The sequence below is a fragment of the Xiphophorus maculatus genome, chromosome 10 (assembly GCF_002775205.1).
Source record: "Xiphophorus maculatus strain JP 163 A chromosome 10, X_maculatus-5.0-male, whole genome shotgun sequence".
NCBI lineage: Eukaryota > Metazoa > Chordata > Actinopteri > Cyprinodontiformes > Poeciliidae > Xiphophorus > Xiphophorus maculatus.
The window spans coordinates 10,023,897-10,048,448 of record NC_036452.1 but is presented as its reverse complement, the minus strand read 5'-3'; the positions used below and the strand labels follow the sequence as shown (position 1 = coordinate 10,048,448).

General features: G+C 38.7%; 1 protein-coding gene across 8 annotated transcripts in view; it reads right to left on the bottom strand.

Moving 5' to 3' along the window:
- LOC102227218 (inactive ubiquitin carboxyl-terminal hydrolase 54-like) overlaps nt 1-24,552 on the bottom strand; it is a 79,892-nt gene that overhangs the window by 7,687 nt on the left and 47,653 nt on the right. For all 8 annotated transcript variants that reach the window (XR_002753399.1, XR_002753400.1, XM_023341169.1 and 5 more), the window contains 9 exons: nt 21,000-21,149; nt 20,269-20,461; nt 19,874-20,050; nt 18,493-18,703; nt 13,279-13,653; nt 12,868-12,995; nt 12,635-12,793; nt 5,779-5,926; nt 347-1,116 (listed from right to left, as the gene is read on the bottom strand). Coding sequence is in view for 6 of the 8 variants with exons in the window: in XM_023341169.1 (XP_023196937.1) it covers nt 347-1,116; nt 5,779-5,926; nt 12,635-12,793; nt 12,868-12,995; nt 13,279-13,653; nt 18,493-18,703; nt 19,874-20,050; nt 20,269-20,461; nt 21,000-21,149 (2,311 nt within the window). In the remaining 2 variants the exon portion in view is untranslated. The remainder of the gene's footprint in view (nt 1-346; nt 1,117-5,778; nt 5,927-12,634; nt 12,794-12,867; nt 12,996-13,278; nt 13,654-18,492; nt 18,704-19,873; nt 20,051-20,268; nt 20,462-20,999; nt 21,150-24,552) is intronic.

Genomic DNA, 24,552 nt, shown 5'->3' with positions numbered 1-24,552 from the left:
TTTATAATAATATTACTCAAGTCAAAGTAAAATGATAACTAATTACAACCCAACTCTGCCAAATACATTTTTACTCTTAATTGAGTAATTTGTTGGGTGGCTCCTTTTTACTTTTACTTGAGTAAAAATATGTTGAAGTATTGCTACTCTTACTTGAGTACAATATTTGGCTTCTCTACCAACTTCTGAGTAAATGTATGAAACCACAATGTGTCTGCAGGTGTGTGTGTGTGTGTGTGTGTGTGTGTGTGTGTGTGTGTGTGTGTGTGTGTGTGTGTGTGTGTGTGTGTGTGTGTGTGTGTGTGTGTGTGTGTGTGTGTGTGGGGGGGGGTATGTGTGTGTGTACCTGATCGTCCAGCCTGCAGACTGGCCTGGTAAAGGGAGTCCAGCTCGGACAGCTCAGCCTCTTCACGGTCACAGCAGAGATCGCTGTGCTGCCCCGGGGCATGCTGGGAGCTGTAGTGCCCTGGAGAAGACTGACAACTGTAGCTGCAGCTCGGACCGGGGTTCTGCGGCCTGATGGGAAAGCACCGGTCCGGGGGCGTGTCATATGGTGTAACCACGGCGTCTGGGCGGTCCAGGCTCCAGGAGGACCAGTGACGAGTGCTTCCATCGGCGAGGACCGCGTGCTGCTGCCACCCTCCGTCGGGGCAATGTGGGCTGGGCGGCTGCCAGAGCGGGGTGAGGGGTTTCCTCTGCCCACAAGTTTCCGGAGGGGGCGACGGGGGGTTGTGTGTGGAGTGTGAGGCGTGTGCGGTGTGTGTATCCCAGAGACGAAGAGGAAGTGAGGGTAGAGAGATGGCTAAGTGCTTCCCCAGGGGTCGGACACTCACTCCCCCGGCCTGCAGTAACTCGCACAGCCTCACCCCCGTCCCCTCACTCCCATCCTCACCTTCCTCACCAGCGCACCTGCCCTCCTCCTCCTCACCCTGAACGGACGGGCTGCAGGGGTGACTGATGCTGAGGGTGAGCGTGGGTCGAGGGGGAGCGGGGCGGTAAGGCGGAGGAGGCGGGGGCGGGTTCTGACCCTGAGGACCGGCCCTGCTGCTCGTCGACTCATCCTCTTCCTCCTCCTGATTGGGTGTCAGCAGTACTTGGATCGAGCCAGACTGTTCACTGGAGCACACAAGAGAGGGGAGGGTCAGACAACTCAGAGCAGGAGGAGGAGGACAAAAAAAAAAAACTGAAAAAACGAGCAGCTTTGACGTCAGGTGAGTTACTGCATCGAGGGAAGGTCACAACAGCGGGGTAAACAAGCACAAACACACACTTACAGAACCAAACACACGGTGATGATGCCGCCTGCTGCAATGAGCCGTGCTGTTTATGACGGATCAGTGTGGTCAGAGAAACCCTAACAGCAGATTCCACTTTATTAAAGATCCTAAAGTACAAATCTACATATACCAACATGATAATTAACAAAGCTTCTGCTGCTCTAAACTTTGGACCACCATATATTATTACTTTATTGATTTGCTTTCACTGATGTTTAAAGCATTTGATCTTCAACACCCTGCCAGAGTTTTAAAGTACCTATAATTTCTTCATGCATTACTTCCAGGCGTGTAGTCCTTTACAGCGGCGTTAATCAATACTTCTCCAGGAGTTATGAAGGTTTTTTCAAAGTTTTTCTCTTTACTTCGGCTGCTTTTTTGCTCATTTTCTGCCCAGTCCTCCTGCCTGATAGTGAATTTTAGTTAGCGATTAATCTACTGATTATTCTGATAATTAAAGGATTAATCAATCTACAGATTTTTCATTAAACCACTTAAGCCTTTTTTTATACAACACTAGATATACATTAAAATATGAAACTAAACAAATCATTTAAATCCTTTTTTAAGTAAGAACGTAAATATTTTATTTATGTGAAGCTGAAACTATGCCGCTTGAGGAGTTTTGGGTCAAATCAATTTTCAGACAAAGATGTTTTCGTCTTAAATGTGCAAAAAAAACAACAACACTGTTTTGGATTAGATACTGCTCTGAATATATTGTTTTTCTGAGCTTGTATACTCCAGTTGACAATTAATCACTTACTAAACATGTCGATGATTATTTCAATAATGGATTCGTCACGATTGATCTGACGAATCAATCGTCAGATTAATCGCTTCAGCCCTAATCAAGTAATTTTTGCTTTAAAGCCAAAAGAAATACTGAAATACCATTTTCTCTGTCACACTTTGTAATCTTTGTTAATGATCATAGTTTAATTTGGAACAGGCTTCAAATTAAAAACACTCTCCGTGCTTATTGTCCAGTAACGGGAGCTGGAACGTCTTTAGTGGAAAAACACAATTTGACTTTTCTTTCCCACTAAAAAGTGCTGTTGTCATGACAACCTGGTGGCGTATGCTGGTTTAACTGATTGGAAAAAAACTGAATTTTTGAGTTTATGCCGGGGCTGATCAAGCTGAAGATTATTTGATTAACAGATGATTTCTTTTCTATTCGCTTGAAACTACTCCCGAATTTTGTGGATTTCGTTCTCTTTTTTTTTTTTTGCAAATCATAAAACCAATGGATATAAGGTTTGCTTTCTGTTTTAGACATACAAATTAAAATAATTTTATTTAGTCTTGTGCTACATTTAAATACAATGAAGCCACTGTGTTTCTAATGAAAGTTATGGGAAAATAAATTGAGCTCCTGCCTAGTGCAAACACACTGGTTCATTTCTTGTTCATACTGTACGTTCATTAATTTTTACATATTGGATTCATATGAGCTTTATGCCATTTATATATATTTTTAATTTTACTGCAAAGTAATCAACTCTTTTATTAAGTAGTTAATTAATTTATGGAGAGGATTAAAGTAGTCTGAGTGACTGCATTTTTAATTTTATTAATTTCCAGCTTAACCTTGTTTTTGCCAACAAGGAGTTAAGTTCAGGTTTATTTATGCATGATGTTTAAAAGCCGCTGAAAGCTGAAGTAACCTACTGCAGGAAATGGTTGCAGATAACCTGTAAGTTAAGTGACAATCTGATTAGTCCTCTGAGACAAAACAGGGACATTTGAGTCTATTTAAGGATTTTTGGTACATCTTTCTAGATGTTACTTAAGCATTAGGTATGTAAAGAATATAAATGTCAGTGATTTTGGCTCAATAGTGATTTTTATCTGTGTCTGCTGTTCAAATATGTGAAATAAATGCCCATCAACAAGTTTAAGAGCCTCTTTATGCCTAAATTACTCACAAAACTGTGAGGTTGAAATATGCTCAAACGCAAGTAAAGACCAAGGAAATGTTTGTAAAGAGTTGAACATTAGCGATTGTGCAGAGAAAGGTTTTATCCTTGCATCGAGTGCGTTAGAGTATGTGTGAAAAGCAAGTCCGTAAATGTGATTATTTTAGTTTGGTGTCACATAGCCTATGTGTCTACGAGAGCGAGAGCATGAGCGCCCCCATCCTCCACATTAACTCTCATGTCGCTTTTCAAGCCCTTGTAATTACGAAGAAGGCTCAGCAGCAGCAAGCTATAAATCAGAGGCTTATGTTGATCAATAGAGGAGAGGAGGAAGGTAATAAAAAAGGCTGAGTGCTGAGAGCTTTACTTCCACCTACTCCTTCCTCCAGTTCCACTGGTAACAGATGGAGTCACTTTTTTCCCCGAAAGTTCACTACGGTCTAAACAGAGCTGTAATGAAATGCAGACTAAAATCAATATTAACAAGTTAGCACATCCAGGCTTTATTTCCACCGATGTGATTACAGAAAGTTAATTTGGCTCAGAGCAAAGGAAGATGCCTAATACATTTTCATGAGCACCCTTAGGGAAACTATTTTTGTAGTACTGCACCACGGCTCGATTAGCTTCAGAAAAAGCGATTGAATGTAAAAGAAGACGGAGGTAAAGTTCATTGTAGTCGCATGCAGACTCAGAAGTAGCTAACTCACTTGTTAGCTCTTTATGCGAGCAGCTACTTTGATGGTTTTAATTCTATTAAATATTTATGTTTTCAGAATTAAAACTAGCAAATTGGAATTTACTTGAGCGAAGGTAAGTTTGAATCCTGGAAAAGTCCTGTGCTTTATATGTTATTGACAACAGCATCATCAGGGATGGTCAAAGTTTGATTTCATATCTGTTGTTATCCAATCCCAAAAAATAGAGAAAAAATAAAGCACTGGCAAAAATATATATATATTATTGAAAAATTTCTCTGTCTTTGGCAAACAACGGCAGTTCTGCAGTGCATCTACTGTGGCTAAATGTTACAATTACACTATTTTAAAAATTATTTTATCTTGAAAATATACAGTATATTTTCTGCCAATTTTCTCCTTAATCAGTAGAAAACTTGGCTGGGAGCTGGAATTTTTTGATATTCACTTTCGAAGTGAATGCACCATATACTACTGTACAAGAGGCTATTAGTTTGCCTTGTGAAAAACACTCTTTAGTGCAGACTGCTACTAAGTGAAGAAATCTCAGCATTTATCTATTTTCAGGCTCAGTCAGATGTCAAGACTTCCCCAGTTTATGTAGAGAGTAAGAAAGAGCAAAACTTTCAGAAGATTACAGGAAGGATAGAAGAGGTACAGCAAGTCACTTGGTTATATCCTTTACAGCCTCCAGTGTTTGTTACAGAACGCGCCTGAATTGGAAATGTTGGCAAGTTGTTACGAGATGAAGGTAACAATCTTCTACACTTTGCTGCTGTTTTAGTAATAAATGCATTTTTATCCATGCTGATCGTAAACAGATGATTCTGGGATCTGCTCCTGCTATAAACAATTAATGACAGCTCACAGAAAGAATTATTACTATATGTTAAATGTTGTTGGATAAAATAATTATTTATAAAAATCTGAGAGAATCAGTGGCCTAACAAATAAGTTAACATTCACAGGAATACGATCAGATACTGGACTAAAATGACCAAAAAAGCAGCCAAAGTCCAAAGAAAAACTTAGAAAGCCTAAATAAATATTAATCAGGAACACTGTAAGATGTTAAAAGTATGATTTGGACTCTGGATGCAAATGATCAAAAAAGGATGGATAGCTCAGAATCTGAAAATGCCCTTTTTAATTATATTTGTGGTAATTTGGCAAAAAAAAAACAACCTTTTTCCTAATTGCATGTGTTTTTTTAAACTCTATGAGCAAATATAATCTCTACTTTGAATGCTTTTAATTTCATAGATGATCAACTGACATACAGTATATCTGACAACATTTTGTTCACCTCTCAAACTAACATATTGAGAAACGACCAGACTGAATTACTGAAACACATTCAGCATCTAAGATCAAGAAAACAAACCACAGCACAGGATGTTTGACTGCAGCTGTGGGACAGAAGCACAGTGACAGCCTGTGGCTTTACAGTTCAGAGAAGGACGGGTCAGCAGCGCTGAAACAGCAGAGGGAAGCTTTGGTGGCGCACACAAACAACAATGCAGAAGAAGCAGTGAAGCACAGAGACGCAGAGAGCAACACCGACTCAGTTTTCATTCTCAACGGAAAAACACAGCAAAGCAGCAAAGCTTTTACTGCATTGCAACAAACACACAAAGGGGACAAGAAGTTCCTCTGTAAAGTAACAAATGTGTGCTTGAGAACACACATTCAGACACAAAAACAGCTGGAGGCGTTTGGGTGGGGGTCACAACAACACAGGCCAGCCAGAACTAATGGAGAACACCCAACAACAAGTTGAGATACACAGAGGGTCGGTTTGAGCTGAGGAAACGGGGATTTTTATTCAGGCACCGCTGCAGACACATAAGGTGTGTGGGGGGTGAGGGACAGTTGTGGTACCTGCTAGGCCCCTGTGGATGGGCGTTTCCCGTGTCCCGTTCCATTTCGTGTTCCTGCCTGCGTTTGATTGGGCCCCCAGTGCTCCTCATGCACGCAGCTACAGCCAATCCACTATGAGCGTTAGCCTCATGCAGGGGTCTGAGCACAGCTGGGGGTGTTAACAACAGGGCGGGAGATAAAAGGGACAAAAGACAGAGAGATATAACGACAGAGTGGCAGCGAAAATGTAAAGAGAGCATAAAATTAGTGGAAGAAGGTTAGGATGAGAAAACAACGGAGACAGAGAAAAAAGTGCAGAAGAAGGAAAGTTTGTCTTTTGGAGGGCTGGGGGCCTGCATGCATTACACTGCAAAAACACCAAACCCTACCAAGGATTTTCTGTCCTGTTTCTAGTTCAAATGTCACCTAAAACAAGGCAAAATTAACTTACAAGTAAATTTTCAGCTGGTTTTAAGTCAATATTGATTAAAAAAGGGATTAGTTCTATTAGCAGATTATTTCACTTATGACATGTCCAAAAATACTTAGAAAGATTTTGTGTTTTTGCAATGTACACTGCCCTACTGATAGCCTATTTGGACTTATCTTGAATAGAAATGTTAGCTAACATGGCATGTTTTCATCTAACAAGCCCAGAAACATCAGTGATCAAAGACATTTAAGCTGAAACTCTTACTGAGCCTAAAGCTGTGCTGTCTGCAGACATAGCAGTAAGTGCTTATTTTGCTCTAAAACCTCTGATAAAACATTTAGCAGTTGCTCAGATTCTGGCTCATTTTAAATTAATTTAGCAGCAGTGCAGTAGTTTGTTCCAAATGAACATTTCAGTTTTGGATAAAGATGTACTACAAATCAGAGTCAACGATGAATAAAAGTTACAAATATTTTTACTGTGGTTTGCTGAAAAGATGTCTTAAGAGTCTAAGGAAAGATAAATGTTTTATTGTTTATGTTGAATAGTATTAATATGGAGGGAAAAACATGAAATCTCCATATCTACTACTAATCTGAACACTGACACAAACAAGAGAAGGCACATAAAAGCTAGTGGAGCAATGCTTTCAGGTGATATTAACTTCACACTTCTGCTCAAGCATCAGCCACTAAATCCGTACAAATCAGAAGAGGAAGATGAAAGTCAAGAAAACAAAAGCCGAGGCTGTTCATGAAGCGACAAACGTCAAACAGGAGAGAAAAGCGCAACAAAAAACCCCACGGTTTCTCAGTGAGCCACTCTGAATTTAACGCCATTGTGAAAAATAAGCAACGATATAAAGTGCATGAGTTGGCAATTTGGTGATGTAGAGGTCTTTGAAATTCTATCTGTAACTTTTTATCTCCTATAAAGTATTTTAGAATATTTTTTCTCATGATACAGCAGTATTAGTGTACAGAGATTGTAATTCAAATCTGTCAAAGCAGATCCTAATGCACTGCAGCCTGAGCCAAGTGAACATGCTAACGCAACAAATGTATGCAGGCAGTAATGTGAGTAACCAACTTTATGATGTTTTTTAATGCAGGTAATCATTTCTTAGCCATGGAGCGATTTGAGAGACTGGTAGGAAAATAAGTGAATTTGAGTAAGGTTGAAAACTAAACCACAGAACTGAGACGGTAAAAAAATCAAGACATATGACTTTATGTTTGATGCACCCAAAGCTTCTGTTTTAATTTTACTAGATCTCATTACACACCGACTAGTCTAGATATTATAGATCTTCCTTATTAAAAAGTAACTAGCCTATGTCATTTGGCACTAATAAATTAAGTGAATAAATCCCATTTGGGGATCCTCAGGGCTCCATTATGAGAACACGTCTTTTCAGTATCTACATGCTCCCCTTATTTCTTTCACATGTACACTGATGACCCATTGGAATATATTTTTGAAACCTATCTAATCTTATATTTTTGAAATTAAGAGTAACCACATCCGTCTTCTTTTTTCTTCAATGGGTGTGTTTGCTCTTTGTTATTGTTCTTCTTTTATTATCCATGTTGTATTTTAATTGGGTTTTGATTTCTGTAGTTTTGATTTGTAATCGTCGGTGTGTTGCTAGCGGTCTTGGCCAAGTCGCTCCTCAAAAAGAGATTTTTAATCTCAAAGAGACATTAAATAAAGGTTAAATAAATTCTAATATTAAATCAGTTCACTCCCATATTTAATTTGCTGCAAGGTTAAAGGCTTTCCTGATAAATTAGAACATGGTTAAACTTGTGCATGCTTTTTTCAGTAGGTTAGATCATTTAAATGTTGTATAAACAGATATTTATCAGGCAAATCTATAAATTACTGAAGGCTCTTGGATTAAAACCATCTTAGAGTTGAATATCTGTTATGAACCGTCTGTATGCCTCGGGTCATCTGAGACTTTTGGACCCAGTATTCCCAGAACCAAAACTGAGGAGGAAACAACATTTAGCTTCTGTGTTCCTCAGCTCTGGAGCAAACTGTCTAAATTTTGAAATGTTCAGAAAATGTCAAGGATTAAGATACTCTAAACACAGCCTTCCCATAAAGATAAAAATATTTAATCTTTCTCATCTTAGTTATCTACATGTTAAAACATTTTTCCGTTATATATTGTTTATATTTAGTCAATTTTTTCCTGTTAAGAATTTAACTTGAATCATGCAATACAAATAAACTTTGCCTTAATGAATCCACATTTTAAAAAAATCTCAATTTTGAAATTTAAACAATAAACATTAGATTTGTTTGTAATTTGCTAACTTGCATGGAAAAAGTGAACCCAACAACAACTTAAATGCTATTAATCTGCAGCCCGCCTGTTGATTTGAGTGGTTTACTGGCCGGTGTCGTCCTATTGATGCATTGCTGCTGCAGGACTGTGGCATTTTAACATCCTTGCTTCTAAGGGAGGAATAATGGAGGCTTGATGATGGCTCTGCCGTCCCTTAAAGTATGATATTAGATTAAAGTCTGGCTCAGTCATCGATACGAATGTGTCGAACCCAAATTCTGTTACATAACTGAGCTGATAGGAATGTCATCTATTTGTTCACAACTTGTCCTTTCTATTCATTAAGGCTGCCTGTACTGTACTGTACTGTAGTGTGTGTGAGGGCGTGTGGGTGTGCGTGTGTGTGTGTGTGTGTGTGTATATCACCAGGCGCATAAGGCTGAACACAGTGCTGCACCCACAGTAGGACAGACATGACACAAACAGGAATGTATTAAGTAAATCTTAAGCTGTTGTGAGTTTTATATGATTAAAATGGTTAAGACACCAAAATTCAAATTTACAAGGTGAGAAACAAAGGTTACATTTCTGTAACCTGAATGCCACAATTTGTTTTTAAACACAACCACTATAAAACTTGTTTTTAATCGTTAAATGATTTTTTTTATTAACATGATATAATAACGCATCGCTTTTTAACACTGATATTTACTCGATTTTACCTCCAGCAGGATTTAAAGCCAGAAATAACCAAATGCTGTGAACAAACGTGAACATTAATGATGCCATAATACAAAAGAAGGTAGTTTTAGGAAAGTCCAGTCGTAAAATTTAATACGGCTCAAGGAGGCAATAATTTGAGAGCAGAACAAGTGATCAAAGTAGAGTTATAACACTGGACAGTCATAACCTGGGCTGCCCTGAATGAGATTTCTGTTGCTATTTCGATGTCAATAAGGAGTGAATGACCCCTGTATTAAACACACTGCAAACACTGGGAGAGAATATGGTGAGAAGATAATGATAATCATTTCTGATTTAGAAACTCAAATATTTCAGGCAAACGAGAGATTTATCCAGGGCAATATCTAAAACTATTGTAGCTAATTTTATTTCATATTGTTTGTCTTTTACTTTTAATAAACCTTCCTAATGGGTATTTCTAATATGGTTTAATGGCTCTAAGAACAGGACAAAGCTAAAACAAGTAGTGGTTTTAGCTCTTTAGCAAATAATGGTTGTGGTTTCTGGTGTAAACTATTAATATTTAAACCCTCTTTTACCCTTGAATTCTCATTTATCAAAGTGACGAGCCCAAAAACTGAGCACTTTGAAAACTGTTGGTAAAAATATCAGTTTTAAGTTCACATAAAATGTGGAAACCAAGGCCATTTTTGGAAGAACTTAACCAGCAAGTCGGACCTCAAGTAAGGTGCTTTACATACTGTGGTTGTCTGATAAATCTCAAAGTTAGGCCAGTAAACTGACTTTATCACTAAAGTTTCCTTATTAAATAAAAGCTTAGTATTAGCATTAAATCAGTAGTGCAGCTTATAATTAGGGTTACAGATTTTTTATTTTAATTTTTTGTTTATATTTTTATTTGATTTCTTTTGATTAAGGAATATATATTGCTTAGACGCTAACTATTTTATTACTGTATTTTATTGGTTATCTTTTATCATTTTTATGTATTAAATTTATATATTAATTTCTTTGTGCTTTTAAGCTTAATGTAGATTGTTCCCTGGAACAACATACAATTGATTTTGATTATTATGAAGGTAATTGAATCATTCTATGTAAAGCACGGACTGCAACACCAAATGTTTGAGGCGTAGTCTGAGTAACTGATTTAAAAGTAAAGTAGAAGTATCAAAATCAATAAAACAACATTAACTTACCCAGTTGTGTTTTACACTGCATTATCTTTCTGTATCAGGTTGTACATTCTTTCCACTTGGTAAATTCCTCCAAATCGATACCACCGCATTTATCCTACAAACTTTGTGGTCCCTGAGTTCAAAATAAATTAACAGAGTGGCTATTATTACGCTGGAATCGTTGCATCCTCCCGGGTCACAAAGGAAATTATACCACTATGGCAATAAGTCGTTTATCATTCCTCTCTGATTTGATGGAAGTTTACCCAAGAATGTAAAATTACTGAAGCCATAAATCACACGCCTAAGACTTGTTTTCCACTAAGGGTTGGTACAGTATTTGGAAGGACAGTTAGTATTTTGTATAACTTGATTGAGAAATTGGAAATTTAAAATTAAGTGGGATTTGAAATATGAATTATAAAGACAATGTTTGAACACTTTTCTGGTCATTATAGGTCTTGTAGCAATTTCCAAGTTGGACGATGTAGACTTCAAGTTTTATCATGATATTTTGTGATGATAAAAACTCTTTATTCTTTTTTTAAGTAGGTATATGGCTGTGACTGCATGACCCAGCAATCCTGGCCCCACAAACACAAATAATGCTGCTGAATAACATATGCATTTGTAATATGATTCTTTACGACACCAGGCAAATGAAGAAATGTGATTCATATTTAAACAAAATTTCTAAGTTGTTGATACTCTCATTGAACAAACAGTAGAGAAAATACTCAAATTAACAATCCTGTCAATATTTTTGTTGAAGGTTAAACTTCATAAATTGGAATTTATTGATTTATTAATACAACAATAAATCAAAATTTTTATGATAAGAAATTCATCGTGACAAATGATAAATAAATGCTCACACCTAGTTTGATTCTTTTTGGCTACATGGAAAAAGCAAAAATACCACAAAGAGACAGATGGAGCCCAAAAATTAAGTCCAGATGAAAGTCAAACAATCACTCTGATGGCTTACCAGACAACAGGTGACCACATCTTAAAATGCATTTTCCTATCTTGATTCACTGTCTCGATTTAGGTTTGGACAATGAATAAAGCACCCCAGAAAATGAGAGCTCATGTATTCTACACATTGTACTTACTGGCTATGAATATATGGGGTACTTCAGAGTGTTTTTAGGGTACCAGTAAGGTACCTTTGGGCTGATTACTAACAACATAACTGTGTGATTATTTACTTTTTTGCAGCATACAGGGTCATTACATGACAGTGTACCTATGTGGAGCCTAATGGTAATGGAGTAGACCAACCATACAGTGTTATTTATAGCATATCTGCAGAGATGTCAAATTTAAGATAGATTTTTATACTTACTTCTCCTAACTTATTTAAATTTTTTCTGAAAATATCTAACTTTTAGAACTTCTTCTCTCGGTGGCATCATATAACCTTCTGTACGGCGCATTTACAAATCAGGATAAGATGAGAGTTTGAAATCATCCATTTATGGTGAAAAATTATTTTGCAGCTCATTGATAGCGTTTTGTGGTGACTTACTGTACTGTACTTACCGTCCTCCTATGGGGTACTTACAGAGTACTTACTTAAAGGGGACCTATTATACAAAATTCACATTTGGCATGTTTTACTCTTTCCATTTGGATTACACCTGCTTCTAAAAACAGCCCAAGTGATTAAAAAAAAAACAACAAACATCCAGCTGTTGTTCGGCAATAAGTTTAGATTTTTTGGTGTCTAGAAAATCAGCCATTTCAAAAGCTTCCCGATTGTTAAGTCACAATTGATGGGTACTGCGCCATTACCTAGCAACCCAAGTGGAGCTCCAGCACATTTGGTCAGCTGGTTTTACAGCTGTGTGAGCTATACAATGGCTGCTGGAAAAGACAAGTGTTTTGTTGTTCACTTACCATCTAGAAACCACTTGCTACATTCTTGTTGGTTATACTGCTCAAAAATCTGTGGTTGTATAATTACGTATCTGTTTGGAGTCATTTTCGCGTGGCAGTGTAAATGTTGAGTTAGGGGGAGTGGCTAACAGCAGCTTACTTGGATTTAAAGTGACAAGAGCTTCTAAAATAGCGCACTATGACAGGAACTTAAAATAGGTAAAACTGACTAGACTAAAATCCCATTATCTAAGAATAATTATTTTGAGCAAAAAATGTTTTGTACTACCCATAGATCTATGCTAACCTGTTCAAAGAAGCATAATAGGTCACCTGTAAATACAGAAAAGTTGAGCCATGCTCTAATAGTTGTTTCACCCGTACCCTGGTGTTGGAGCTGGTCCAGGTCCATGAACTTGCTAGGTCTGGGGTTGAACCCCTTGGCCGCTTCCCGCTCCGCCTCCTTCCGCTTCTGCTGCTCCTGCTGGCGGGCTCTCCTCGCCACCTCCTCCTGCAGCTCATCCAGCTCACTGCGTCCAGAGCCTGAGAACAGAATAACAATAAACAACTGGTCGCACCTAAAGAAGCTGCGTGTTACTGCATGTATGAGGGCGGACCTGTGTCAGAACTGCTGACCCAGCAGGGATGTGGCAGCTCCTGCATAATAGCACCACTGCTTTTTGACTTGGGCACTGATCGCCATGAAGGTCCAGACATCAGCACCCGTTTTTGTTGCCCCACCTCCCTGTTGGGAGGCAGAAAGGGTGAATTTAGCAAGAAATGCAGGCGTAAAAGGGGAAAATGCTGATAAATGAGACAATTCAAGCAGATTAATGTGTTAGGGGTTTAATTTTTTGTTACGGAGCACCTCTTTTGGATCATTTGTTCTTGTTAATGTCACATTTATGTTTCATGCTGATAAATTGCAATTGGACAGAAAAGAAGCAAGGGAATCCACAAGAGGGAAACATGATGGACAACAGCAACTGAGAGCCAGAGACAGTAATTGATATTTGTGCGTGTTGTACCTGTCAGGACTGCTGCTGTTCCTCTCGCTGCTTTCGTAGCCACTCTCCATTCTCTGGATCAGACGTGGCTGGTGCTCCACCCCTCTCAGAGGTGGAGGAGCAGGAGGACCCATAGTCCGCCCACCGCTTAAAGACCTGGGCTGCCCAACCAGCCCAAACCCGACCTCCCCGGTCTCCCTCCGTTCCCCGTCCTCCAGTCCAGGTTGTGTGGCAGCTCCCACAAAGGGGAGAGGCTGCTGGGGCTCAGCGGAGAGAGACGGGCCAGGTGCAGCACCGTAGCCCAGCTGGGAGTCTCTTTGTCGGGTGAAAATGCTGTCGATGTTCAGGGCCTCTCTCCTGGGCCTCCAGGTTGGCCGGTAGCGGCTTCCAGAGGAACTAGAGCAAAAAATGTGGATGATTAGAAGTGTCCCGGTTGTTAAAAAGAACAACCGGGACAGAAATCACAAGAATTATGGACTCTGTAGAAAATGCAATGAGCTACACAGTTCGTAGGTCAAAGCATTCTCTGACAAACAAAGGAAATAATCTTGCTTATATACATTTTCTACATGCTTTGCAAAATGTAAGGTGGTGCTTTTGCAACCCCAAAAAGCACCTAGAAATGTTGGTTCCTTATTTTTGTAAACAGTCCTTGTCTCAATTATAGGTATTAAGAGGAATGATACGGAAACAAAGGTCTCTTCATATGCTGATGATCTTCTTTTGTACATTTCTAATTTGAATATTTCTATTCCTGCTGTACTTGCCACACTTGATAAATTTGGGCAGCTGTCAGGCTATAAATTAAACCTCAGCAAAAGTGAATTACTCCCAGCTAATGCATTAGCCAAAAGTTACCCACTGCACACATTACCATTTAAGGTCATAGATCAGAGCTTTACCTATTTAGGAATCCAGGTTACATCTAAATACGAGGATCTTTTTAAAGCTAACTTTTCTCCTTTATTAGTGCAAGTTAAGGAGGACTTTGATCGTTGGTCGATGCTTGGCCTCTCGTTGGTTGCTCGGGTTAACTCAATCAAAATGAACATCCTTCCACGTTTTTCCTACCTATTTCAGTGCATTCCTATCTTTCTCTCACGGTCCTTTTTTAGCAAACTCGATAGTATAATTACCAAATTTCTCTGGAATGGGAAGGCCCCTCGTATACGCACTCAATTCTTACAAAGACCTAAAAGGCTTGGGGGGATGGCCTTGCCAAATTTTAGATATTATTATTGGGCTTCAAATATTAGACTTTTTAGATATTGGCTCCAGTCAGATAGCCCTTCTTCTCCAGCTTGGCTTGTTATGGAGGCCAACTCTGTAAAACCCGTGTCCTTGGCAGCCTTACTACATTCACCATTACAGTCCTCAACTAAACCTTATACTTCCAATAAACTAGTTGATGCATCCTTGAGGCTGTGGATGCAATTCAGACGGCATTTTGGCTTGCAATCTCTTTCTGTCTATTCCCCTATAGCTTCAAATCATACCTTTCAGCCGTCTCTCACAGATGGTATCTTCCTGTCGTGGCGGAGAACAGGAATTTTAACTTTTCATGATATGTATATTGATAATACTTTTGCCTCATTCCAACAAATCTCTGGAAAGTTTGGTATCCCGCGCCATCATTTTTTTAGATACTTGCAAGTGCGCAGCTTTGTCCGCTCTACTTATTCAGATTTTCCCAACCTTCCCAAAGATTCACCTTTAGACATTTTTCTTAAACCTACTGTCAAATTGAAAGGAGCCATATCTTTTTTTTACAATCAAATCACGCTTCTACGCCCACAAACCCTGAATTCCTATAGATCACTTTGGGAGGAAGACCTTGGACAGACCATTTCAGAGGATCTTTGGACACTAATCCTGTCATTGGTGCATAAGTCTTCTATTTGTGCCAGACATAATTTAATTCAATGCAAACTTGTGTATCGCACTTATTATACTAAAGCACGTCTGGCCAAGTTTTACACCAACGTTTCTCCTGCCTGCGATAGATGCCAACATTCTCCAGCCAATTTGATCCACACTATCTGGCTTTGCCCTCAGCTTTTTAACTATTGGTCCAAAGTTTTTGCTATTCTGTCAGATATTTTTGACAAGAAATTGGAGCTTGACCCCTTGACTGCTTTGTTTGGAGTTGAACCTCCACAGTCCACCCTGTCCTCCTTTCAGAAATCCTCCTTGGCTTTCTTGACTTTTTTGGCACGGAGAGTGATTATAATAAAATGGAAGTCGCCTCAACCTCCATCATATACCCACTGGCTTAGAGATACACTGTATTTCATTAAACTTGAGAAAATCCGTTTTACTTTAAGAGGCTCTTCCATGAGATTTTTGGGTTTGTGGAGCCCCTTATTAAGAACCCTTAGAAAGATTAATTTCCCTAATATTCCGGACTGATAAGGTAGTACCTACTTTATGTAGCTGATGTTTATTATTCTTATCAATATTTCTCTTTCTTTCATCTTCTTTCTTGAGTTAAGTTTGGTTGATACATTAACAGAAGTATCCCCTGGCACCTGATTTTTTATTTATTTTTTATTTTATTTATTTATTTTTTATCTATTTTTTTTTTTTATTTTATTGTATTTATTTATTTATTTATTTTTTTTTTTTCTCGTTTTTCGAGTGTGTGTTTGTATGGGTTGAGGGAAAGAAATTTAGTACTGTGGTCCTTTTTTATTTTGTTTATCTTATGATATATCTGTTTCTGTCCGCTAACGCAATATGTTTACTTTGACTTGATCCATTTTATGTATTTTGTGTAGGTGTATATATGTGGGTATAATTGGGCTTGTTCTAGCACAATTACGTTTGTATTTAAAGGTACACTGTAACTATATAACCATTGCATTGCCTTTACACTGTACCTCATGTTAAAGCATAAATAAATTTTGGAAAAAAAAAAAAAAAACAGTCCTTGTCTCAATTACGAAATTAATTTATGTCTTTCTACATACTAGAAATTATGTCAAACTCAAGACAAATGAGGTAAAAGTAAAAAGCTATTACAGTTAAGACTTTTTATATGTCAAGCTGTGTCAAGGTTCTAACTTCTGGCTTATCTTGTATGTACGTACGTATGGATGGATGGATGGATGGATGGATGGATGGATGGATGGATGGATGGATGGATGGATGGATGGATGGATGGATAGATGAAAAATATGTCAATCAAATTCCAGACTTTTCCAGGCCGAGGAAAAGTCGAGGAACTCGTGAGCATAATCTTTAAGCATTAATAAGCATTTATGCATTAATATGGTTCAAAGAATTGAGGAATTACATAAAACTTGATGAGTATGAGTGCATATTTGAAGAGAGACTCAAAGTTCACATCTATATTCAGAATCCAAATGCTAATGCAGGCGTGGGCAGTGAGGAGGAGGTAATTAAACTGCAGAGAACAAGCAGCAGAACAGCATTTACTTCATAAAAAAAGCCATATGTTGGATATGCTGGATACTTTCACATATCATTGGACTGTAACTTACTTTGTAGCTTTATTTGTTTGCTTTATTTCTTGCTTTTCAAGACATTTTGATACAGGTCAATGTACCACCACAAAGAAATATTTGAGATATTTAATCATCGTACAACAATAAGCATACATTTTAAGGTGAAACCATCTGTACTGTCCTATGTTTGAATTAATATAATCATGTTATATTACATGCCAATGCAACTTTTAAGATGAAAATGAAGTATTGCATGAAATATATTAAGCTATCTAATAATTAACCAGACAAACTGAGGAGGCAGGAAAGACTTGCTGTTGAAAAATATGTGATTTAGTTTTGCTTTTAACTTTGAATTATCATAAAAAGTAATTGAAACAGCCATAACATATTATTTAGAAGTTCTTTGCTAATTTGTAGTCCCATAATGAGTACATATAACTTATGATTTCTACTCAGATCTGCAGCCTTATGAAAACAAAAGCCATCTTTCCACAAATCAAGGCTTTAGCTACAGGATGGTGTTGTTACCTTGTTGCTAACAGAAGACAGCAAATTCATTTTAAAATATTTAAGGTGAAAACAGTCAATAAATGTTACAGATAACAAAAATAAAAACTGTAATATTCAGTATGTCTGAGGCCATGGTTCATGTTTAAGTATCTCAGTGTCTTGTTGGAAGAAAGTGGCTGGATATGAGATCCAAGATCTCATATTATTTTAAAACACGGAGGAATAATTATTGCTTTTCCATTTGAAATAAAGCCAAATTCATAAATGTTTGTTTTTAAATGTTTGCAGAAAAAAATCAAATTATGATCAACTCAGACTGGCTCATGTTTAAAGTGCACGGCTTCACACATATGTGCTTTATTTTTAGAAAATTTCAAGTATTACTTGTTACCTAGCTACAGCAAAGATTTAAGGTGTTATTGTAAAAAAAGCTCACTCTCTCTTCCTCAGCATAAATCACACTCCAAGCACTCTGCTGCTCTTTTAGCCCTGACAAGCACCTGAAAAAAAGCTTTTTGTTTTAATAAAATTAAGCTATTTTTATCATATTTATTTTCTGCTCTCTTGCAAAAAAAAAGTACAATAAGATTTGTTTTAGTCTTTGTAAATCTGCTTAGCTGCAGGAAGTTTTCTTTAGGTCAAAAAATGGGAGGAGAATCATAACTTCGCACCTCCTTTTTTAAAACCTTTTTAAAAAGTTTAAATGTGACCATGCTCTACATGTTCACATTTCAGGACCGTGTCCTACAAATACGGTTGAACTGTTTTTCTGGTTAATTAGATTTAATGTAATTGATAGCCGATGCAAGCAAAATTCAAGTGTACTGAACGCTGAAATTAATTTAAAAGGCGGTTCAACATGTTATAAGTTTACAACTTACATTTGTTTGGCTTTCAGTAGAAATTCCAAGGATAAATGTCACATTATATGTAGAAAAGATTTTAAATGATTTACTTTGGTCTCATTCTGTTGCATCACAAAAACCTTTCAATTTTAGCATCAAACTACACATTTTAATACCCGTTGTGATGGCAAAATATCTTAAATTGAAAAATGTAACACTTTTATAGTGTTTTTTATGATTGTTAGAGACATGCAAATCAAACAAAAAATATCATAACAGAGAAAATGTTGTTTCCACGCAGAGCATTTTAGTCCTAAAGCACAGAAGCAACAGGGAGGCTCTGATCCCAGAGAGACAGTAAAAAACATGAGATAAGGCGTAAGAATTAAATCAAAATAGTCTTGCCTTACCTGGATTTGCTCTCACTGCTCGTGCTTTCATCCTCCCAGTGGGGCCCCCCAGCCCCGCCCTCACAGCCCCCGACTCCCGAAGAAGACGAGGAGGAAAGGGGGCGAGAGGATGAGGAGGAGGAGGTGAGGGGCCTGCGTGAAGACAGGAGGAAGACTGCCGTCTCCTGCAGGGGAGGAGAGGGGTTGCAGGTTGGAGCCTCCACTGCTGACTCTGAGCGTGGGAGAAAAGGGAGAGAAGGAGGAGCAAGTAAAACCAATAAGAGTTTTGTTTATCCCACAGGGAGCAATTATGCAAGCAGCAGTGCAAATAAATGTGGGAATTTACACCAATGAGCTACACAACCTGAAGAATCTGCAGTGACGACAGAGAAGAAGAACAACACAATCTGACCTTTGTTTGCTCTTAACTAAATCCACAATGCAATGTGTGTTATTTCAATCTGTCAACCCAAACAGTAGCTTATTCAAATTGTCATGCACAGTCGAATGCTAAAATATTAATAGCTTTTTTTTAAAGACTTTTTTCCATTTTCTCACATTACAAACTGAAACCTTGATGTATTTTAATGAAACAACAGTGCAACTGCACCACATAGTAGTGTGATTTTTCTACTAACATTTAGCACATTTTCATACTTCCATTTAGGTCTTAACTGCTTCTAAAAACAGCCCAAGTGCTTAAGAGAAAATACTGCCCAGCCATTTTTTGATAAAAAGTTTTTGTTTTCAGTGTCTTGAAAATGAGCTGTCATGAGCTCCAACACGTTTGGTCAGTGGGCTTTACTGCTGTTACAATGGCTGCTGGCAGAGACAAGTGTTTTGTTGTTGACTTACCATCCAGAAACCACTAGGTGTATTCTTTTTGTTTGTGCAGGAGGCTCTACCAATGCTTTTCAAAGATATAAGGTTGTGTAATTGCGCATCTGTTTGCAGCCATTTTTACTTAAAAGTGTTGGAGGTTGTGGCAAGCTGCATCTTATTTGGATTTAAAGTGACAGAAGACCTGACAGAACTGAGCAGACTAAAATCTCATCATATAGGAATAATTTTGTGCAAAATAATGTAATGAACATGTTTTGTATAGACTCATCCTAACTTGTTCAAGGAAGCATAATTGGTCCCCTTGAAAAACTGAAAAACCAAAATGCATTCCTTTGTGTCAGACTACCATATAAGTGAAGTACAGTAAAGTTTGTGTTTGTAAAATCACAAAATGGGAAAAAGTGGAAGATCTCCTGACTCTAGTCAATAGTGTAAGTCTTCAAATTATTATAAGAGCAATTGATATCTATGGATGATGAGATTTTAACCCAAAAGATACTGAGTACAAATACAAAGAGATTCTGAGAGTGATAACATGCCTCTATCTTTGTAGTTTTACCTCCAGCGTCAGCACCGAGCGGCGGCGAGTCGTAGTTACAGACCACTGTGGTCTGGGATTCGCTGGAGAGCCGGCTGCCCGTGGACTGGTGCAGGGGTCGGTTGCGGGACGTGCGGTGGCTCGAGCTGTCCGTTGACGAGTCGGTGCGCGTGTCGCTGGATATCGATGGCTCCCGACCTGAAAGACAAAGGAGAGGCCACCACTTTCAGGTACTACTGCACACTGACCATCTGTTTCCAGTCAAACAAGTCCAGCCTCCAGCAGCAAACACATGCAGAGGTTAGATTATAGCACTGAAGGTCAGAGCATTTACAGTTGAATCATCTCATGCAAGCAGCTGATAAAGGCGAAATAATCCCACCCGATGTGAAGCACGGTGTTATTCTTTGCTGTACCTGAGTCCTCACTGTCGTAACCAGCCTTGCTGCTGCAGTGCTGGAGCTCCAGCTGCGGGTTGGAGCCAGTACAAGGGTTGGGGCTCTCCTGCAGTATCACCGGCGTCCCACGGGGGTCAGCATAGAGCAGCAGCAGGGGCTGGTAGTGGCCTTTAATACAGCGAGACACTACGTCCTTCCACTTTGGGCCAATCTGGAGATGCAGCAGGGGAGCACATGCACCAAAGGAGAGACAGACATAGATAAGGTAGGAATACATCTGTCTGCATTCAGGTAGAACTTTGTGCAAAAGCGAAAATTAGAAGGTCAAACAGAGTCTGTGCTGACGTGTGTCCTGGCAGATTTAATCATAATGTCACTGTCATTAGCTCAATCATCTAATGTGATAAACAGTGTGAAGTGTGACTGATAAAAGAGTCAAGGACGTCTCCATTTGCACTAAAACTCTTGCTCGAATTAACACACAAAATACTAGAACAGGTGCAAAGCCTAGATTTCAAAAGCTGAGCGTAAAATAAATCCCAAAAAATAGAAACTGAAACACCATTTTTTCCCCTCAGGTTCCTCAGTAAAGTAAAAAGCCGGGCCATGCAGCACTCCAACTAAGCAGAGTTTCTGTCCTTTCTGCTCTCACCGGCTCTGCTGAGGATGCAGCAGATGCCGTACCGTGCAGCCTCCTCACTCTGCACCATGAGAACACCCTCCCCAAAGAAAGACAAAAACTGTCTCACCTCTTTGACGTGGGCGTCGTCAAAGTACATCCACTTGCGTATCTTGGTCTGGAAGAAGAAGGTGGAGTAGTGCTTGCCGTAGTAGCACACCATGCCCACCAAGTAGAGCTCCGCCTGGCGAGCCCTTTCCTCTGTCACACGGTAGAACAACTACGGAGAGAGATAGAGGAAGAGGAGGAGCAGGAGGGAGCAGACAGGAAGGGAGGGGGGACATCAGGGGAGAGGTGTGCCGTAGGCAGGAGGGGTGGCAGTGAGGGGGTGGGGGGACAGGAGTTAATATGAAAACAAGGACATTTTGCTCACCTAATAGGTGGACTGAATGTGAGAAGTTTCTTGCAAACTGTACGAAAACTGAACCGTGCAACACAACGCAAGCTGCAGCTTTTAAAGCAGAATGGATGCGCATAACTGGAACATGACCTTCTGAAGTTGGTTTTTTTCCGTTCCACTCACAAATTTGTGAGTCTACTTTGTGCTGCACGCTTTAGGTGCATTCATACCACTCCCGTTTAGTCCGCTTTAACTGAAGTCTAGTTCGTTTGTCTAGGAAGTCCGGTTTGTTTAGGGAAGTGTGAATGCGCAATCAAACTCTGATGCAGACCAAAGAAGTGAACTGTGTCGATCTCGGGTCGGTTGAAGTGAACACTGGCGCGGTTTGAATGTGTAATGTGGTGCAAGCGACCAGAGACGGCTACAAAAGCAGGAAGTGAACTACAGCACAGAGCATTCTGGGTAAACATAACCAATGTTTGACAAAGACAAAAGAGAAAATCCTACAACTGCTAAAATCTGACGCTACTCTATTTTTGTTTGTAAAGATGGAAGTTGCGCTCATGTCTTCTGAGGTTTTCATGTCATTTCCTTCAGTCGCTCTTGGTGCCACGGCGAGGGAGGAACAGGTTTGGATTGTTTGACAGAGCAGTGTGAAAGCAAACCACACGAGCTGAAAATGTAGCAAACGTTGCAATTTAGTTTACCGGGCCTGACAGTCTGGCAGAATATCAGGTGCTAAAACACCCTCTCATGTTAAATCAAGGTGCAATGGTTAAGAGCAGCAGTCTGTTCTCCACAAACAGACACAGTCTACCACTGGTATACAGATAAACCTTTCAAAATTGAGAGTAGGAATGGGATATCATTGCATCTATCATTCTCTAAGAATTTTAGGATCTTTGGCCATTTTATCTGCATCAGTAAGCTGCATCTACTGCAGTGAGACTCCATCCAAAAGGTTGAAAATCTTATTAGCATGCAAAGTGTACTTTAGAGTACTTGTGATTGCTATATTTATTTGCACTTTCCTTTATACCTCCGGGTATGAACTAGTTTTAGATCTATGAGGTAATTCCCTCCTTTAAATCTGAAGAGGGTTAGCCCAGAGCCTATTTGACTGCATCAGTCAGCTTTTATCATCCTCTTGAAAGATGACTGGCCAGCATTTGTGAATGGGTGAATGGTTCGTTTGATTTTTTTTTTTATATGGTACTTTCATATTTAAACACAAACTCTCTGGTACAACGGCATATTATGGCCGCTGCAGACAGAAAAAAATGAGTACATTTGTACCCAAAAAAACTCAAGGAACTTTGAGATTAATCTGTGAAAGTTTCTAGAAAAAAATGGAAATTTCTGACTTTCAAAAAATCATAATCTTTTTTGAAATTTTCTGATTTTTTTCTAGAAAATTGATGAGATTAATCTCAAGAGTTATTTTGGCAAATCTACAATGGCCCTGATGCCGTCGTACTTTGTTGCTCTGATAAAGGCCTGAAGCTGAAACTCGTCCACCTCCAGTTCCATTGACTTCACAAACGTCTGGTTAGTAGCTTTAATGGTACTTTTATATAGCCTGAATACACAGGCTGCAAGCTTCGGCTCTGCAACTCATTAGTGCTTGAAAGGTCAAAAAATAATTTTCATAGTGCAAATCAATCTTTTTCCTAGCAAACCCTGGAGAAGTCACTTTGCAAGAACAGAGTGGAGCTAAGACTTTACCAGCTGCACACAGAATGCTTTCTCCTTTTTTTTTGCTAGATGACTCATAGTAATAATGGATAATCAAAAATCTATTTAATATGGTAGACTATTTGTTTCAGATGCAAAATGATCCAATCTAAAGAATAAAAGAGCATAGAAGTGTTTTTGGGAAACAGGTGCAGAAGACAAGCAGACTGAAAGTAGAAGCTGTGGTGGGAGGAGATGGGCAAACGAGAGGCAGATGGATTCCCTTTTAACTGCTAAACATAAGAGAGAAATTCAATAGATGATTCCTCAGATTTGTGCCCAACTGCTAGGTTTCATCCTGCAACCGCAGGATGAAAACGAGGGAAGGGAGAAGAGACAGAATATGAAGGAGGAGGAAAAAACTTGACTCACTAAAACATATATTCATGTTGACTAATCCATTATTCATACATATCATTTCAGAATGCTGCTGGAGACGTTGCAGCTGCATTAAAATGCATCAACATTACTCAGGTATGACACGGAGTATCAGAGGTCAAACATGCGAGGCGAGTGGGTGTTTGAGAGCGGAGTAAAAACCCACAGGAAAAAAAAGATGTTTGCAAATCCAGCGTTTTTCTGTATGTTTCTCCCTTCGCTGGTTTTCCAGTTGGTGTAAAGAGACTGACCCTGCACATTCAGGACTTAGAATCTGTGTATTTATTTATCAATGTTTGTGTTTTATGCACTGCAAAAACACAAAATCTTACCAAGTATTTTTAGTCTTGTTTCTAGGGCAAATATCTTACTACACTTGAAATAAGACAAACTTATAAGTAACTTGTCAGCACAACAGCTTGTTTTAAATCAGTAACTCCCTACTGATGAAAAAGTACTAGCTATAAGTGAAACAACCTGCCAGTTGAACAAGACATTTTGTTCAAAAACAGTCACACAGTGTAAAAAGCGTTGTCTCCTATTGCCACACACTGCCAGTCAGCTGCCTGAGAGAAGAGTACAGCACCTTTATCCAGTCTATACAATAATTTGGCTGTTTGTTATTGATTATATCAGCATCAGTGGGGATAATTGTTGTTTTTTATTTAAAATAAAAGCAATTAAATAATACTGCATGTTTTTCTTTTACACTGATGTGCAAATACCATGGTATTGTGAAAGCGTGATATTTTTACTCAGGGTTATCATACAGTGAGAATCTTGAACACCAGCATGATGTTTACATTTCCTTGCATTTGTTTATATTTGTAGGTAATGATCATTCAATTGCCTATTAGCTTAGAAGAGTTTATAAACCAGAACAACCAATCAGCCTCAGACTGAAAGACAGTACAAAAGAAGAAGATATATTAATTTCAAATAAACATAACCTTTAAAGATTTAGGGACTAAAGCTGTGTTTTGTTTTCTCAAATGTTTGTGCTGCTCGCATTTACAATAAGCAGAAAAACTAATTTGTTTTTCTTGTTCTAAGGTTTAACTAATCTAGCTTCAGAATGAAAAACTATAATTATTTATAAACCTTATGTTACCGGCTTAAAACTCGACTCTTTCCAAAGTCTTTTGTGTTTTGCAGTAAATCCCACCAAGTG